At 43.3% G+C, this 19,811-nt stretch overlaps 1 protein-coding gene across 4 annotated transcripts in view; it reads left to right on the plus strand.

Annotated features, from left to right (window-relative positions):
• Nucleotides 1–422: 422 nt before the first annotated feature.
• PEX1 (peroxisomal biogenesis factor 1) overlaps nt 423–19,811 on the plus strand; it is a 122,999-nt gene continuing 103,610 nt past the window's right edge. For all 4 annotated transcript variants that reach the window (XM_089692125.1, XM_089692126.1, XM_089692127.1 and 1 more), the window contains exons 1-2: nt 423–586; nt 15,668–15,805. In XM_089692125.1, the coding sequence (XP_089548251.1) occupies nt 476–586; nt 15,668–15,805 (249 nt within the window). In that variant the 5' untranslated portion in view covers nt 423–475. The remainder of the gene's footprint in view (nt 587–15,667; nt 15,806–19,811) is intronic.

Consider the following 19,811-nt stretch of genomic DNA (forward strand, 5'->3'; position numbering starts at 1 on the left):
CGCCCAGTCGTTCCTGTTTACAAAATATCAAATAGAAAGTTTCCTGGGTGTCCGCACCCCCGGAGCCATCTTGTCGTAGACTCTCCATAGATTCCAATAGGTTTTTGGTCTCCAGAAAAATGTCTACCTCATATCGATCCTGTTTTACAGCCCGGCACCGGAAGTAATCTTTTCGAATTTGATTGGATGGACGATACCATAATACAGAAGGCCATGGGGGGATGTTCGTTAATTGTAAACAGCTAAAAACAAATATATTTTGGCTATCAGTGTCATGTATAGTGTAAGTGTAACATAGAGCATTGAGATCGTATTGGCGGTGTCAGTGCTCAGAGCCGTGTGTGATTTCAGGGCGGAGTCATAAGATATGTCAGTGGTGATCCCCCTGTGGTGTGTTGGATGGAATCTCCCTCCTCCTGTGTGTCCCTGGCAGTGGGGAAGATGATGTGATGTGTAGGTGGTGTGGATCTGGGGGATGCTGGGAGGTGGGTTATCGGGGGCTGCTGTCACCCTGACACTCAGCAGTGCCAAGGACACCTTCCTGCGCTTGTCCCCGGAGCTCAGGGCACAGCTACACCTGGAGCAGGTAAGTGACAGCTCTGTCTGTGCCACCAATCACAGGTGTCCTCTGCTGTCACCTCACTGGCTGCTGTGTGCTCCCTGATTGGCTGGTGTCACCTCACTGGCTGCTGTGTGGGCTCCTGTGTACTCCCTGATTGGCAGGTATCACCTCACTGGCAGCTGTGTGGGCTCCTGTGTGCTCCCTGATTGGCTAGTGTCACCTACAACACCCCAATACTAGAGCTGCCCCTCTGATGTGCTTGTCTCACATGGAGAGCCACCTTCACTACTATACCTACACTGCCCCCTGCTGTCTTCCAGTGTCACCCTACACCCATCTCCTCTACACCTGCGGGCAGGTGTCACCTAGCCAATCAATCAATCAATCAAACCAAAAAATAACAAACGTCTATACTTGCCTGCTGTGTGCAGTGGTTTTGCACAAAGCAGCCCAGATCCTCCTCTTCTCGGGTCCCCCACAGGCTCTCTTACCCCTCCCTCCTGTCAGATGCCCCCACAGCAAGCAGCTTGCTATGGAGGCACCCGCTGTTCCGTGTGTCTATTCACACATGGAGCCGTGGCTCAGCCCCACCCCCTCTCCTCATTGGCTCCCTGACTGTTATTGACAGCAGTGGGAGCCAATGGCTAACACTTCTGTCTCAGCCAATGAGAAGATGGAGTCCCGGAATAGCCGAGACTCCCGTGCTCATCGTTGAATCGAGAGGGGGCTTAGGTGAGTATAAGGGGGGAGAGGGCTGGGGGGATGATGCACAGAAAAGGTTTTTTACCTTCATGCACAGAATGTATGAAAGTATAAACCTTCAGCCTTTACAACCACTATAATGTTCAAAGCACACTACAGTTGTCCAGCAACACAGATCCTGAACCGCCTCCTGCCTGCCATATAGTACAATGACGGGTGCAGGGCGGTTCTCTCATTCTGGGAGGACGTCATATGACGTCCTCCCATCTAACCACGCATGCACGGCTCCGGGAGCGCGCAGCGAGGCGATCGGCGGTGCGCTGTGACCCTCGGACACAGCGGATCACCGATCAACGGAAAGAGCCGAAGATGTCGGCTCGGTCATGTGATCAGCTGTGTCCAATCACAGCTGATCGCATGTAAATAGGGAAATGCCGGTTATCGGCATTTCTCTCCTCACGAGCTGTCACGCTGACAGAGGAGAGCCGGTAATCGGCATCCCTCAGAGGGGACATGTACACTGATCATCAGGGCACTGATGACCAGTGTGCCCTGATGATCTGTGTAGCCCCAGCAGTGCTAGCTGTCAGTGTCCATCAGTGCCAGCTGTCAGTGCCCATCCATGCCAGCTGCCAGTGCCCATCAATGCCACATTTCAGTGCCTACCAGTGCACATCAATGCCACATATCAGTGCCCATCTGAGCTGCCTTTCAGTGTCACCCGTCAGTGCCACCAGTCAGTGCCACCTATCAGTGCCGCCTAACAGTGCCAGTCAGTGCTGCCTATCAGTGCCATATATGAGTGCTGCCTTTCAGTGCCCATCAGTGATGCCTGTCAATGTACATCAGTGCCCATCAGTGCCACCTATCAGTGTTCATCAGTGCAGCCTATCAGTGCCCATCACTGCAGCCTCATTAGCGCACATCAGTGAAGGAGAAAAATCACTTATTTACAAAATGTTATAACAAAAACTAAGAAAAAACTTCTTTTTTTTTTTTCAAAATTTTCAGTGGTTTTTGGTTTGTTTAAAAATTAAAAACCCAGAGGTGATTAAATACCACCAAAATAAAGCTCTATCTGTCACAAAAAAATGATAAAAATGTCATATGGGTACAGTGTTGCATGACCGCGCAATTGTCATTCAAAGTGCAACAGCGCTGGAAATTGGCCTGGGCAGGAAGGGGGTAGAAGTGCCCTGTAGGCAGGAAGGGAGTATACGTGCTCTGCAGGCTTGTGGTTAAAATGGTTGTAAACCTCAGACATGAAATATGAGCGAAGCATATTCCTCTATAGTGTGAAGTGAGTGGCCTCAGGTGATACATAGAGACGAAACATCCTCCTACATACATTGTACCTTTTTATCTGCAGTGTTCTCTTCTCTACAGCCATTCAGTGTCCAGAATTAATACAGCTTGTCTGAGCTTTCAGAAAACAGGGGTCGGAGAGCTTAAGTTACACTCTGCAGAGCTCAGTAAAAGCTGATTGGAGGGAAGGGACACAGCACACAGGAACAGAGCTGAGGTTGTCAACCACAAGCTGTGTGCTGGAGCTCCCTCCCCTGTCACCATTTTTCGTTTGGTGTCAGGGAAAGTTGTCAGAAGTGCTGATAGCAGAAGAAAAAAGTCAGCAGATAGAAATGAAACTCAGTGCTCTGGAATGAGACAAGTACACACTATAGAGGGATATGCTTTGTTCATATTTCATGTCTGAGGTTTACCAACACTTTGAATCTTTATATTTAAAGCTTTTGTTACTGCTAATATGTGGCTGATGGGGGACTGGCAGGGAAGCAGACCTTCCATTTTTCCTGGAAGGTCCACATTAAAGTCTAACTGAAGAAAGTTTGTTTAGTTTTGGATAGGATAGGGAAGAGTTAACATTTCTGCCAGGTGTTTGTTTCTCTCTGTGGCCCCCATGGAGGTTTTCCTTTACTTCCTGTCCCTGTGACACCTGTAAAAGAATTGGGGATGGAATTGTCACCAGGACTGGTAGGCTCGAGCAATAATAAAGACGTTATTAGAAGATCCGTCTTGGCTCCTACCTTACTGAAAACAACCTTTTTGACCCCTTACAGTCTGGCAATCCACAGAAACTGCCCTACTAAAACTTACTAACGATTTACTGACTGCTAAAATCAATGGCCACTACTCCATACTCTCACTACTAGACCTGTCTGTGGCCCTTGATACTGCTGACCCACCACCAACCACTGCCTTGGTCTCTGAGATTCATCTCTCTCCTGGTTCTCCTCCTACGTGTCACAGCGCTCCTTCATTGTCATCTATAACTCTGTCTCCACTTCCTCGTTCTGTAGGGGTCCCTCGAGGCTTTGTTCTTGGACTCCTTCTCTTCTCCATCTACACCTCCTCTCTTGGTCACCTGATAACCTCCCATTACTTAAAATGCCATCTCTATGCCGATGACACCCAAATCTATCTCTCTACTCCTCACCTCACCCCTTCAGTCTCCTCACATTACTAACCTACTAAGTGACATATCGGCATGGATGTCACTCCACTTCCTCAAACTAAATTTCTCTAAAATATCTCTAAAACCAAGCTGATGATATTCCCTCCTCCATGACTTTTCCATCAAGATAAATAATACAACCATCAGTCCCTCCCCTCATGCCAGGGTACTTGGTGTAATCCTAGACCAGTGGTTCTTAACCTTTTTGGAGGTACTGAACCCCACCAGTTTCATATGCGCATTCACCGAACCCTTCTTAATTGGAAAAATAAAATATGATTTTTAAAATTCAAAACATAGGTATATATTTATACATAGGTGCACAAAATGAACAAAACCATTAAGAACAAAGAACAAAACCATTAAAACATGATTTTCACACAAAAACAAAATAATGAATATTTACCGCAAATCAGTGTGACTTCTGCTGTTGTCTTTCAGAGGCCAGTTCAGAAATGCGCGGCATTACCTTGGCAAGTGCCACTCTCATGTCATTTTCGCAACAAAGTCTGTTCCTTTTCTTCGTCTTTATGTCCAGCATCCTCGAAAAGGATTGCTCGCAAAGATATGTTGTAACAAACAGTATGAAAATTCATCCCCCATAGTAATTCATCCCCCATATAGTAATTCATCCCCCATAGTAATTCATCCCCCATATAGTAATTCATCCCTCATAGTAATTCATCCCCCATATAGTAATTCATCCCCCATATAGTAATTCATCCCTCATAGTAATTCATCCCCCATATAGTAATTCATCCCCCATATTAATTCATCCCCCATATAGTAGTAGTAAGTAAGTAGCAAGTAGTAAGCCAAGTCCCCCCTGTGTCAATTCACTTACCTTTGCTCCGCGCGTTCCTCTCGCCGTATTCCCGCGCCGTTCCGGTCTTCAGGGCGGACTGTGAGAGGAGCCTAGCTCCTCTCACGTTCGTCACGCTGCCCCGCCTACACACATCCTGACAGCCAATCACTGGCTATCAGGATGTGAGTGGCAGCGAGACTGGCCAATCATTGCATTTGAGCGCGCTGCCCTGGCTGTTTTTTTTTTTGGATCACGCTGCAGAGTCCCTGCCGCCCGAGAGGAGGGAGGGGAGCGGGCGCCCGGCACACAAGAGCCGCATTAAAGCGTGTAAAGAGCCGCGGCTTGCCGACCACTGGGCTAAGCGATGTTGCGTGACCACCTGCAGCCAATGATGGACAAGCAGGGCATGTCATCACGAATCATATGAGTCGGGTGTGGGTCTTAACCTCCACTGAACCCGCGAGACTGACTCACCGAACCCCTGGGGTTCGTTCGAACCCAGGTTAAGAACCACTGTCCTAGACTCTGACTATCCTTTCAGCCCCAAATCCTATCGCTGTCAAAAGCTCTAGAGTTCACCTCCGTAAAAAATCTCTAAAATGCGCCCCTTTTTATCCAATGAAACCACCAAGCTACTCATTCACTCCCTTGTTATCTCTCACATTGACTATTGCAACTCCCTTCTCACATGCTGACCTCTCCGTAGGCTATCCCCTCTTCAGTCTATCATGAATGCTGCTGCCAGGATCCTCTACCACACCAACCGGTGTCTGCCACCCCTCTCTGGCAATCCCTCTACTGGCTTCCAGTAGACCGGCGAATTAAATTCAAAATACTACAACAACTTACAAAACCATCCATCTCTGCCCCGAGCTACATCACCAATCTTGTCTCCAAGTATCACCCAAACTGTCCTCTCCTCTCATGATCTCCTGCTCTCAAGCTCCCTGGTCTCCTCCTCCCATGCTCGTCTCCAGGACTTTTCCAGAGCCTCTCCCATCCTCTGGAACTCTCTACCTCAATCTGTCTAGCTAACCCCTACTCTGGCTGCCTTTAGGCGATTCCTGAGAACTCATCTTTTCAGGGTAGCTTATCACACCTCCCAATAGACATTTACAGTCCCTTGAAAAAGTATTCATCCCCCTTGAAATTTTCCACAAAGCATATTCATGTGTTAGAATGGCCCAGTCAAAGTCCAGACCTAAATCCAATTGAGAATCTGTGGCAAGACTTAAAAATTGCTGTTCGCAGACGTTCTCCATCCAATCTGACAGAGCTTGAGCGATTCTGCAAAGAAGAATGGGCAGAAATGTCCCTCTCTAGATGTGCAAAGCTGGTAGAGACATCCCCAAAAAGACTTGCGGCTGGAATTGCAGATTCAGGGGGTCCTACAAAGTATTGACTCCGGGGGGCTGAATACAAATGTACACAACACTTTTCACATATTTGTAAAAATGTTAAAAACATTTTCCTTCCACTTCACAATTAGGTGCCACTTTGTGTTGGTCTATCACATAACATCCCAATAAAATACATTTACATTTTAGGTTGTAACATGACAAAATGTGGAAAATTTTAAGGGGTATGAATACTTTTTCAAGACACTGTATTACGTCCATCAGCTCATCCCCTACAGTTATAACCTTTTGTACCACTTGCCCCACCCTATTAGATTGTAAGCTCCTATGAACAGGGCCCTCTTAATCCTCTTTTGTTTGTATTGTAGCTCTAGTGTCTCTCTTTATATTGTAAAGGCGTTGTGCAAACTGTTGGTGCCATATACATCCTGTATTATTATAATAATCATCTACCCTTTCCTCACTCCACTAAAAATGTGTTTTATGTTCTTCTTTGAGTTCCTATTACTATGTCTCCTGTCTGGATAGAGAAAGCATGTGTTGAAGCCTCAAACAGTTATGGCCCATTCACACCAGATGCAGTGAGATGCGTTTTTGACTGCACTCCAACTGCATAGACCAGGGGTGGGCAACTGTGGCCCTCCAGCTGTTGGTGAACTACAAGTGCCATCATGCCTCTGCCTTTGGGAGTCATGCTTGTAACTGTCAGTTTTGCAATGCCTCATGGGACTTGTAGTTCTACAACAGCTGGAGGGCCACAGTTGCCCACCCCTGGCATAGACAGTCCAAAATCCAGGTTATCCAATGGGCATAGTCCATACTACTGCATGGCAACGAAGAAATAGAAAGGTACAGCAAGCTGCATTTTTCCACATTACAAAAGCACACACTGCATCTAAGCGCCAGAAAGCAAAATCACTATTTAATTCACTTTTATTATTCAAAGCAAACTCTCCCAGCATTACTGGTCGTGGCCATCTTGACTAAGGGCAGATGATTGTAGCATTTACTTCCTGGAATCCTTCTGCCCTTAATTCAGGCATACAAGCAGGAGGGTGTGCTTAGCTGAGAAAACCCCTCCAGAAGACTACTGGGATGCAGGACATCATTTGCCTAGGCAAGAAATCAGGAAGTAAATGAAGAAACTTAAAAAAAAACAAGTAAATATGATATACCTCCCTATATATTTACTAATGCTAGCAACATAAGGATTAAAAATAGTCAATGTTGATTGAGCGAAGCTCCACCTTAACACGTTAGCACTTATTGTACGATACAATATTACACGGTAGTGGAACGATATACTTACAGTAAGAATGAGAAATGTTGGACGTGAGTGGTGGCACATACTATTACAGCATAACCTTTGTTCCTATAGCAGGATTGTCTGGCCTCAGAGATGTTAATGTGTAATAACCTTCATAGGAGGGGGGAGGGGGATTGCTTTTCCTGTTTTCTCATTTATGGTGTAAAATCAGCCCTGTGTTAGAAAGGTTTCAGGACTTTGCATTTTGTACACCGGACTGTAAGTGGAATATAGATTTGTAATTTATAGCTGCTAAAGGAATATAAGGCCAGAAATTACCAGACCTGCACTTTTTTTTTTTTTTTTTTAATCCCCAACATGGACATAGTTACATAGTTAGTCTGGCTGAAAAAAGACAAAAGTTCATCCAGTTCAACCATAAGAGAAAAAAGTTATAATCCTATACCCACAGTTGATCCAGAGGAAGGCAAAAAAAAAACAGCAAAGCATGATCCAATTTGCTCCTGCAGGGAAAAAAATTCCTTCCTGATCCCCCGAGAGGCAATCGTGACATTTTGTGGTTCCATCTGTAAGTACCGCATCGCACCCTAGATTGGGCATTACAGTAACATGCTTTGAAATGTGAGTTTCACCACATCTCAAAAATGTCAATCCAAGTCCATGAATACACACAAACATTATTAGATGACAAAGTATTCCCAAAGCACTATGGGTTAGCTAAGGATAGCACTGCCGACAAAGCTTGATTGATGCTCTCTTTCTGTAGTGACCGATCCATTTCTGTAAATGGTCTTCTTTCAGTATACTGGAGCACCACCTACTGAATGGAAAACTATGTAATACTACGAGGGGCATTCAAGTCAAACCGGGACTTATAATTTTTCAGGTATAAAAAGGGATGCTAGTGTGGCGGTACTATACGCAGTAGTAAGTGGCAAGTGAGTCCTACAGGTGGCGCACATGTCGCGGGCCAGTCCAGAGACCGGTAATTAATCGCTTCCCAACCACCCTATAGCAGAAGTACTGCTACAGGGTGGCAGGGATGCTCAAATTAAGTATATATACCATTTTGTTTTTTTCCGGATGGAGGGTGTGTGCACGCGCTCCCTTTCTGCGCCGCTATTAGCTCCTCGGCATGTCAATTACCGGGTCCTGCCCACCGATTCTCAACGTCGTCTCTGATCGTCAGCAGAGCTGACAGGGAAGAGGTCTTTATGTAAACAATACAGATCTCTCCCCTGTCAGCACGAGCAGGCTACTTTGTATTGCTCTGCACAGCAAAGCAATACAAAGCAGCATATCTCCCTAGTAAAACACACACAGTTATCCCTTTGATTGCCCCAGATGTTAACTCCTTCCTGCCCAGTGTATTATTACAGTGTCAGTGCTTTTTATTAGCATTGATCATTGTATTAGTGTCACTGGGGATGTCAGTGGCAGTTAGTCCCCTCCAGTGTCAGAAAGCCCGCCGCAGTCCCATAGTAAGTCGCTGATTGCTGCCATTACCAGTAAAAATAAATGAATGAAAATTCCAGTATGTATACCACCATTTGTAGACGCTATAACTTTCATGTAAACCAAGTCATTTACATCTATTGGGATTTTTTTTTTAGCAAACACATGTCGCAGAATACATTTTGGCCTAAATTTAGGAAAACATTTTAGTTTTAAAAATTTTTTACTGGATAGGTTTAATAGCAAAAAGTCAAAAATAGGGTTTTTTTGTTTTTTTTTCAAAATTGTCGGTCTTTTTTTTTTATAGCGCAAAAAATAAAAACCACAAAGGTGATCAAATACCACCAAAAGAAAGCTCTATTTGTGGGAAGAAAAGGACAAATGTCATTTATGTGCAGCATTGCATGATTGCGCAATTTCCGTTAAAGTAACGCCGCGCCGTATCGCAAAAAATTCCTGGTCAGGAAAGGGGGTAAATCCTCTGGAGGGCAAGTGGTTCAGATGGCAGACAGCAGTGTTAGTGTGTGCATGGAACAGAGAGTGGTGATAAAGTTTCTTGCAAACTAAGGTGTAAAACCTTCAGATGTCTACAGAAGACTTCAAGCACAGTACGGTGATGAGACGTTCAGCCGCAGTAAAATATCGGAATGGTTTAAATGTTTCAAAAATGGCCGTACGTCCATCAGTGACAATCCTGGCCGTGGTAGTTCCCAGCCTGCAGCAGTCATTCCTGTAAACACTGAGTGTGTAGAACACATGATCCTGGATAATCGATGCAGAACCTGTCATGAAATTGCACAAGAGATGGATCTTCCTGTGGGGACGGTGAACACAATGATGATGAAGTGAAGCCGGCTGTCCTAGGATGGTTCAGGCGTACTGATAAATCTTTCTATGCCGAAGCTTTTCAGGCATTAGTTAAACGTTGCGATAAGTGCTTTAAATGTAGCAGGGGAGTATGTTGAAAAATAAATGCAGTTTCCACTCCTTGATATCTGTTCTTTTATTCTATAGACTCAAAAGTCCCAGTTTGACTTGAACACCCCTCGTATATTGTATTTTATGTATGTACCTGAAAAAAATATTTCACTCCCACCTTTAGAAACGCAGTCCGGATGCATTCCTGTATGTGCATTTTTTTATGCGTTTTTGACACGTTCCGTTTCAATCCCTCCCCCCCAAGTGTTACGGTTCGTTTGGTGCATTTAGGTATGTCCAGTGCTTTTTAGATGCGTTCCAGTACAGGTTAGTGCTGCAAAAATGCAGCATGTTCTACTTTATTAACTGGAACTGACTCCATTGGTGTGAACTGTGCCATTGGAAACCATGTAACCTACCATCAGTGCGTTTTTGATGCAGAGAAAAAAACGCACTGGACCCACTGCACCAGCGTAGGGTCTGACAATGGGTCCAAGGATTTTATCCGGCAGTCAAGGTGCCATCGTCTAGCCTGCTTAGGTCTGTGTCCCTCCATGGATATGTCTCCCCAGACCATTACTGACCCACCACCACAACAGTCATGCTGAATGATGTTACAGGCAGCATAATGTTCTCCACGGCTTCTCCAGACCCTTTCACGTCTGTCACATGTGCTCAGGGTGAACCTGCTCTCATCTGTGAAAAGCACAGGGCACCAGTGGTGGACCTGCCAATTCTGGTGTTCAATGGCAAATGCCAATCATGCTCTATGGTGCCAGGCAGTGAGCGCAGGGCCCACTAGAGAACATTGGGCCCTCAGGCCACCCTCATGAAGTCTGTTTCTGATTGTTTGGTCAGAGATATTCACACCAGTGGCCTGCTGGAGGTCATTTTGTAGAGCTCTGGCAGTGCTCATCCTGTTCCTCCTTGCACAAAGGAGCAGATATCAGTCCTGCTGATGGGTTAAAGACCTTTTACGGCCCTGTCCAGCTCTCCTAGAGTAACTACCTCTCTCCTGGAATCTCCTCCATGCTCTTGAGACTGTGCTGGGAGACACAGCAAACCTTCTGGCAATGGCACATATGGATGTTCCAACCTGAAGGAGTTGGACTGCCTGTGCAACCTCTGTAGGGTCCAGGTATCGCCTCATGCTACCAGTAGTGACACTGACCCTAGGCAAATGCAAAACTGGTGAAAAACAGAAAAGATGAGTGGGGAAAAAAATGTCAGTGGCCTCCACTTGTAAAACCATTCCTGTTTTGGGGTTGTCTCATTGTTGCCCATCTAGTGCACTGGTTGTTAATTTCATTACCACCAAAGCAGCTGAAATGGATTAACAACCCCCTCTGCTACTTACCTGACCAGATCAATATCCCAGGAGTTTCATTGACTTGAGGCTATACTCTGATTAAAACGTGTTCCTTTAATATTCTTGAGCAGTGTCTTTTCAAGGATTAGGCACACGAAGGGCAAAATTAGAACCAAAATATCCGATGAGCACATTGAGAATAGGTACTTCATCCATCCAACAAAATAGTCATGCGTTAGTTTATCCAAAACAGTGTCAAATATCGCACTAGTTTTATGTTAACCTCTTTTACTTTTATTATAAAAAATTACAAAAAATGAAGATTTATTACTCAGGTGCATTATCTATCTCAGTGATCGGTAACTTGTGATCTGCTTGACTTTGCTCATCAGCTCTCCTTATTGTTAGTGGATTTTACGTGGGGCTCAGAAAAGTCAAAAGGTCAGACATCTCTGCTCTAATTTCCAGTCGTTATTTGGGTCAAATTGAGGTTGGTTTTCAAATGTAGTGACAAGACAATTTGAAGGAACAGAATGGGAAACTTTTCTGAGAAAGTGGTTATTGTTTAGGAAAGGCTATTTACTTAACCTCCTCGGCGGTATGATTCTTTCCGATTTTTTTTTTTTGTGCTGAAAGCGGTACCATTTTTTTGCATAGAAATACAGTGGGGATCGAAAGTTTGGGCACCCCAGCTAAAAATTTGTATTAATGTGCATAAAGAAGCCAAGGAAAGATGGAAAAATCTCCAAAAGGCATCAAATTACAGATTAGACATTCTTATAATATGTCAACAAAAGTTAGATTTTATTTCCATCATTTACACTTTCAAAATAACAGAAAACAAAAAAATGGCATCTGCAAAAGTTTGGGCACCCTGCAGAGTTAATATCTTGTACTGCCCCCTTTGGCAAGTATCACAGCTTGTAAACGCTTTTTGTAGCCAGCCAAGAGTCTTTCAATTCTTGTTTGAGGTATCTTTGCCCATTCTTCCTTACAAAAGTCTTCCAGTTCTTTGAGATTTCTGGGCTGTCTGTCACACACTGCTCTTTTAAGGTCTATCCATAGATTTCATATGTTGAGGTCAGGAGATTGTGAAGGCCATGGCAAAACCTTCAGTTTACGCCTCTTGATGTAATCCCCTGTGGATTTCGAGGTGTGTTTAGGATCATTATCCATTTGTAGAAGCCATCCTCTCTTTAACTTTAGCTTTTTCACAGATGGCCTCAAGTTACCATCCAAAATTTGCTGAAATTATATTGAATCCATTTTTCCTTTTACTTGTGAGATGTTCCCTGTGCCACTGGCTGCAACACAACCCCAAAGCATGATTGATCCAACCCCATGCTTAACAGTTGGACAGAGGTTCTTTTCATTAAATTCTGTGCCCCTTCTTCTCCAAACGTACCTTTGCTCATTCCGGCCAAAAAGTTAAATTTTAACCTCATCGGTCCACAGAACTTGTTTCCAAAATGCATCAGGCTTGTCTATATGTTCATTTGCAAAGTTCAAACGATGATATTTGTGGTGAGGACGTAGAAGAGGTTTTCTTCTGATGACTCTTCCATGAAGACCATATTTGTACAAGTATCTCTTTATAGTGGAATAGTGTACCACAACTCCAGTGTCTGCCAGATCTTTCTGGAGGGATCGTGCAGTCAAACGTGGGTTTTGAATTGTTTTTCTCACAATCCTGCGAGCTGTTCTGTCTGATATTTTTCTTGGTCTTCCAGATGTTGCTTTAACTTCCACTGTTCCTGATGACTGCCATTTCTTAATTACATTCCGAACAGAGGATATTGACATCTGAAAACGCTTTGCTATCTTCTTATAGCCTTCTCCAGCTTTGTGAGCGTCAACTATTTTCAGTTTCAGTTTTCTAGACAACTGCTTAGAAGAACCCATGGTGCTGATTGTTGGGGCAAGGTCAGATGAGTCTGGGCATTTAAAACCTTTGAGATTGACATCACCTGGTCTTCCCAGACGATGATTGAAAACAATCCATGACACTGGCAGGTCTCAGCTTGGCAAAGGGGGCAGTGCATGCTATAAATTCTGCAGGGTGCCCAAACTTTTGCAGACGCCATTTTCTTGTTTTCTGTTATTTTGAAAGTGTAAATGATGGAAATAAAATCTAACTTTTGTTGACATATTATAAGAATGTCTAATCTGTAATTTGATGCCTTTTGGAGATTTTTCCATCTTTCCTTGGCTTCTTTATGCATATTAATACAAATGTTTAGCTGGGGTGCCCAAACTTTCGATCCCCACTGTATGTAGTTTTCTATTGTAGGCTGTAATTTTTAGGAATAACTCACTGAAATCTGTCCGAACAAGAGTCTAGTAAACATCCCGGGTATGATAAAACTTGAAACACGAAATCATAAATTATAATTTAATAAATAATCATAAAAAATAATTAATAAATTTAATTCAATAATATAATCAAACCAAAAACACTGAAATTTGAAATACAGAGGCAAAATCGCACATCACTGAGCAAAGTTAAAAAATTGTTTTCAGTGTCTGATGACGAATTTCCCCACAAATCATTATCACTCAATTCTACAAGTGGTTCTGATTTACTATCGCTGTTCTAAAACCACTTTTGACGTAAAGGGACGCCATGGACTTTTCTAAGTTTCCAGGCGGAAAGAACAGTCAAAATGCAGGCAAGGCACAGGACAAAGCAGTAGGGACAAAATGTATGTGAAATGCATTGAAACAGCAATGACAGCAAAAATGACATTTTAAAAATTTCAAATTTCCCGCCGGTTCCGGCGCCCGTACGTCCCGACGTCACAGGGACCGGAACACGGATGCCGGCATCGGCCGGAGGAGATGACCGGGGATGCTGCAGGGGACACATCGTGGGAGCGAAGGACAAGGTAAGTGCTGCAGGGACCCCCGGAGAACGCCGTATGGTAAGCCCGAGTGTAGCTCGTGGATACCGTTTTTGGTACTGAAATTTTACCCCGAGCTACACTCGGGAATACTGCTAAGGAGGTTAAAAAAAGAAAAAGTATTTACATTTGGTATTAAAGTGCTTTTGAACATCCCTCAGGTCATCAAATGGTACTGATGAGATTTCTTCTAGTGTACTGCCAGTTTAAAGCAATATTAAACCTTTTTTATTTGTTTCATGGGCCCCTAGGTGGGGCCCATGTATGCACCGCAGAATATCCCATTATGATATTATACATGTGCGGTTCCGTGTACATGACAGCTGACAAGCAGGGTGTATTTATGACAGAAGAGGCTAATAGGTTTTTTAAATCAGCAGAGACCTTATTATCAGCAATTTTTTAAAAATAGACTTTAGTACCACTTGTCTCCTGCTGTACACCCTCCAACCACTGCCCACGCTCACCACATTTACTATTGTAGGAAAGCAACTATTTTTCAAAACTTAAAATGGTTGTAAAATCTTTCATATCCCCAGTGAGGTGACTGGCCTCTGGTGATCCACAGAGATGAAACAAATCATTTGAAAACATGTTGTACCTGTTTATCTGCAGCCATGTCTTCTCTACAGCACACTGGTGCAACTTGGACGCATGACAAGTGAATGCGCATTCATTTCAATGGCAGTCATTCTAATCAATGAAAATCAAGTCGCAACAACTTTTAAAAAGGTTCCTGCACTACTTTGATGCAATTCAATCCCATAGACTCTCAGATCACGCCTCACATGTGGGACAAGCGCTGTTTGCGTGTGTGTGGTTTCGGCACGTGCGTTCAACTTTGTGCATGAGCAGGGAGGCACTGTAATTTTGTTAATCTTTTTTGTATTATAGTTACACTGTCTATAAGACCTCACATCCCCCCTCTGCACTTGAAAACATTAAAAACACTAAGATTGGTATTTTTGAATGCTTTCAGATTTTTAAAAATGGTTCCAAAAGTTTGAGTGAACTGGAAGTGGTGTCAGGTCATCATTTCCGGTTTACAATAAAGGAGACCCGATCAAAGCCAAATCCAGGTTTGCTCGGCTATCCGTCCAGTCGGATGCACCCGGCTGGTTGCTCAGGACTCCCGGTGAGATGGGAGATCCTGAGAGGGTAGGGGGACATCCCCTCCCCCTGCTTTTACAAGTATGCGACGGCTAGTTAGCTGCTCCAATTGTTTGTACAAGAGGGCTTTGAAGAACAATACTAGAGTGATGCCTGCAGTTGCAGTCATCACTTCGGTATAGCCACTGAAAGTCCTGCAACATACTGGTCCATCACTGCTCCAGAAGATAACCATCTCGCTTGAAACCAACACTTTGATCCGCCAGTCACTCTTGTGTGTGGTAGTAATGTAGCAGGTCTATAGGAAGAAGCACACTCCAGGAAGTAGTTTCTGCAGACATCTACTTCCAATAGGTGTTTGGCATTGCAAACAGCAGGAAGCTTATATCTTCTTTACAAGTACGGCTTTCAAGTTTTATTTTTGAGACCGATTAACTTCAAATAAACCTGTTAAAGAATTATGTAGACTTCAATTGCTGACTGGTTTTGAGGTGGTTAGTTTCCATACTATCACATTGATACTTTGGCTTCCATGCTTTCTGTACGACTAACCTGGAACAGTTGAATAGATGAGGAATTTAACTCTTCTGGGACATTTACAGCTTGCTTATGACTCATTTATTACAGCCAAGCATAAAACATTTCTAGAAAGAGGCCAGTATCCGCTTCTGTATTTCTCCCGTCTTTGAATTTGGATTGGGAAATGTACCAAGGCTTTAATTCTCAGAAAATCAGGGTATTTTCAAAATCAAATTGATTTAATCACAGTATCTGAGTGTGTATGTTTAACACAGAGCTTATTTTTAAACAGGGCCATGCAGTGGAAGTGTCATGGGGCGATCAGCCAGTTTACCTTGGATGGATGGAAAGTCGGAGCAGAACAAACTCTGGAACTATCGAGCTTAACAGACAGCTGGGAGAGAAGCTTGGACTTGCAGATGGACAGCAGGTATTTTAAAGACAAGGAACAAGTTGTGTTCACTTTCGTGTTGACAGAAATATAGTAAATCAATTTTTCTTAGCACATGAAATGCAATGTTTCTAAATGTAAAATAATGCACCTAGGGAAAAAGAATACATTGAGAGAGTACAACATTGGGGGTACAGTGTTGGCCAGCACTTCAGAGAAAAGGGACCTGGAAGTACTTATTTCAGATGATTGCAAAATGAGCAAATATTGTGACCAGGCAGTGGGGAAAGTGAATAGAATTCTAGGATGCATCACTGCAGGGATCACCAGCAGGAGGAAGGAGGTCCTGATTCTCATACACAGGTGAAACTCGAAAAATTAGAATATCATGCAAAAGTTCATTTATTTCAGTAATGCATCTTAAAAAGTGAAACTAATATATGAGATAGACTCATTACATGCAAAGCAAGATAGTTCAAGCCGTGATTTGTCATAATTGTGATGATTATGGCTTACAGCTCATGAAAACCCCAAATCCACAATCTCAGAAAATTAGAATATTGTGAAAAGGTGCAATATTCTCGGCTCAAAGTGTCCCACTCTAATCAGCTAATTAAGCCATAACACCTGCAAAGGGTTCCTGAGCCTTTAAATGGTCTCTCAGTCTGGTTCAGTAGGAATCACAATCATGGGAAAGACTGCTGACCTGACAGTTGTGCAGAAAACCATCATTGACACCCTCCATAAGGAGGGAAAGCCTCAAAAGGTAATTGCAAAAGAAGTTGGATGTTCTCAAAGTGCTGTATCAAAGCACATTAATAGAAAGTTATGTGGAAGGGAAGAGTGTGGAAGAAAAAGGTGCATAAGCAGCAGGGATGACCGCAGCCTGGAGAGGATTGTCAGGAAAAGGCCATTCAAAAGTGTTGGGGACTTTCACAAGGAGTGGACTGAGGCTGGAGTCAGTGCAGCAAGAGCCACCACACACAGATGGATCCTGGACATGGGCTTCAAATGTTGTATTCCTCTTGTCAAGCCACTAATGAACAACAAACAACATCAGAAGCGTCTTACCTGGGCTAAAGAAAAACTGACCTGGTCTGTTGCTCAGTGGTCCAAAGTCCTCTTTTCTGATGAGAGCAACTTTTGCATCTCATTTGGAAACCAAGGACCCAGAGTATGGAGGAAGAATGGAGAGGCACACACTGCAAGATGCTTGAAGTCCTGTGTGACATTTCCACAGTCTGTGTTGATTTGGGGAGCCATGTCATCTGCTGGTGTTGGTCCACTGTGCTTCATTAAGTCCAGGGTCAACGCAGCCATCCACCAGGAGCTTTTGGAGCACTTCATGCTTTTTTCCACAGATGAGCTTTATGGGGATACTGACTTCATTTTCTAGCAGGACTTGGCACCTGCCCACACTGCCAAAAGCACCAAAACCTGGTTCAATGACCATGGGATTACTGTGTTTGATTGGCCAGCAAACTCACCTGAACCCCATAGAGAATCTATTGGGCATTGCCAAGAGAAAGATGAGAGACATGAGACCGAACAATGCAGAAGAGCTGAAGGCCGCTATTGAAGCATCCTGGTCTTCCAGAACACCTCAGCAGTGCCACAGGCTGATAGCTTCCATGCCACGCCGCATTGAGGCAGTAATTGATGAAAAAGGGGCCCAAACCAAGTACTGAGTACATATGCATGCTTATACTTTTCAGAGGTCTGATATTGTTCTATGTACATTCCTTGTTTTATTGATTGCATGTAATATTCTAGTTTTCTGAGATTGTGGATTTGGGGTTTTCATGAGCTGTAAGCCATAATCATCACAATTATGACCAATCACGGCTTGAACTATCTTGCTTTGCATGTAATGAGTCTATCTCATATATTAGTTTCACCTTTTAAGTTGCATTACTGAAATAAATGAACTTTTGCACAATATTCTAATTTTTCGAGTTTCACCTGTACAGATCTTTAGTGAGACCTCATTTACTATACTGTGTCCAGTTCTGAAGACCTCACTTACAAAAAGATATTAAGATAGAACGAGTCCAGAGACGGGTAACAAATGGTGAAAGGTCTGGGGCATAAAACCTATCAAGAGCAACTTCAGGAACATAACATGTACAGTCTGGAGGAAAGAAGGGAAAGGGGAGACACGTTTGAAACATTTCAATACATCAAGGGGGTGAATAAGGTTCAGGAGGGCAGGATTTACAACACAAAACCAAAATCAAGAACACGGGGACCTTAAACTAACTGGAGGAAATTTCAAAACTAATCTCAGAAAGTATTATTTTACTGAAAGAATAGTTGATGGTTGGAATAAACGTTCAGCAGAGGTAGTTAGCCAGTCAACCGAAAATAGCTTCAAACATGCTTGGGACAAGCATAGGTCTATACTTTGGGGGGGAGACTCGAAGGACCACTCTGTCTTTTTCTGCCGTCACTTTTCTATGTTTCTATTAATTCTGAGATCTACAGACTTTCAGTAAAACAGTGAAAGGAGCAATACTGATGTGCGTGCATCCTCAAAACCGATAACATCCTAGCTCAAACCTAGAATCGGTTTTCTCTTTGCAAATGCATTAGTAGATTATGGCTGCTCATACAAAAGTTATTTTATAAAAGTAGTGATACTTTCCAGATCCTCTGCTCCTCCATGCTGCCAGACAAGTCCCAGAAGCACTTTCTTCCCCACACCACAGCTATCTAAGGTCCTGGTGTCATCATGACTCATGCAGGGTTGCCATTTATTAAGAACCACAATCTGGCTGCCACACACAGCCGTTCTCTTTTTTAAACTGTTGACAACTGGCGCAGGGAGAGGATTTCCCCCCCCCCCCCCCCCCCCGATGTTATGACCCTGCTCCATATTACAAAAGATGAACTTATCCTTTACAGCGAATTCACACATGCAAATCCTTAAATCGCAAAGCAGTCAAAGTGATTCTGGTCTCCGTAGCTGGCTGTATAGGGGGCAGTGTGGTGCACAATTCAGTGCCTCACAAAGCTCCCTTTGTTTTGTATAAGCTTTATTTGAACTGTACAAACACTTTTACTGCAATGTGTTGCATGAAATTGCCTAGTGTGTTGCAATAAAATGCAGCGTGCCTGCATTTTGTTGCAGTATGTATAGAACGCATTGGAAACAATACGGTAAAACATCTGTCTCCACATATAGGGGTTGAGTTACTAAACCTGAAACACTCAAAATCTGGTGCAGGGTAGTCTGCTTCTAACTTCAGCTTGTTCTATTAACTACTTGCCCTCTAGAGGATTTACCCCCCTTAATGACCAGGCCTCTTTTTGCTACTCGGCACTGCACTAATTCAACTGATAATTGCACGGTCATGCAATGCTGCACCCAAACGAAATTGATGTCCTTTTTTCCACACAAATAGAGCTTTATTTTGGTGACATTTGGTGCACCATAAACAAAAAAAGACTGAAAATTGTGAAGAAAAACATTATCTTTTACTTTTGGCTATAAAAAATATATAGTAAACTCAAAGTTAATTATAAATTTAGGCCAAAATGTATTCTGCTACATGTTTTTGGTTAATAAAATCCCAATAAGTGTATTTTGATTGCTTTGTGTGAAAGTTATAACGTCTACAAACTATGGTATAGATAATGGAATTTACACAGCTTTTACTTTCTGACTGCTCATCACATTTCTTGAGGTGCTAAAATACCAGGATAGTACAAACACCCCCAAATGACCCCTTTTCGGAAAGTAGACATCCTAAGCTATCTGCTGAGAGGCATATTGAGTCCATGGAAGATTTATTTTTTTTCCACAAGTTTCTGTAAAATGACAAACTTTTTTTTCTACACAAAGTTGTCATTTAAATGATATATTTCTCACACAAGCCATGGGTATATGTGGAATTGCACCCGAGAATACATTCTGCTTCTTCTACTGAGTATGGGGATACCACATGTGTGAGACTTTTTGGGAGCCTAGCCACATACAGGAGCCTGAAATCCAATGACCACTTTGAAAGCCTGAAGGTGCATAACTTCCTCATTTCACTTCCTC

Source organism: Staurois parvus, unplaced genomic scaffold (genome assembly GCF_062004578.1).
Source record: "Staurois parvus isolate SC_StPar_1 unplaced genomic scaffold, SC_StPar_1.0 ptg000576l, whole genome shotgun sequence".
Taxonomy (NCBI): Eukaryota; Metazoa; Chordata; class Amphibia; order Anura; family Ranidae; genus Staurois; species Staurois parvus.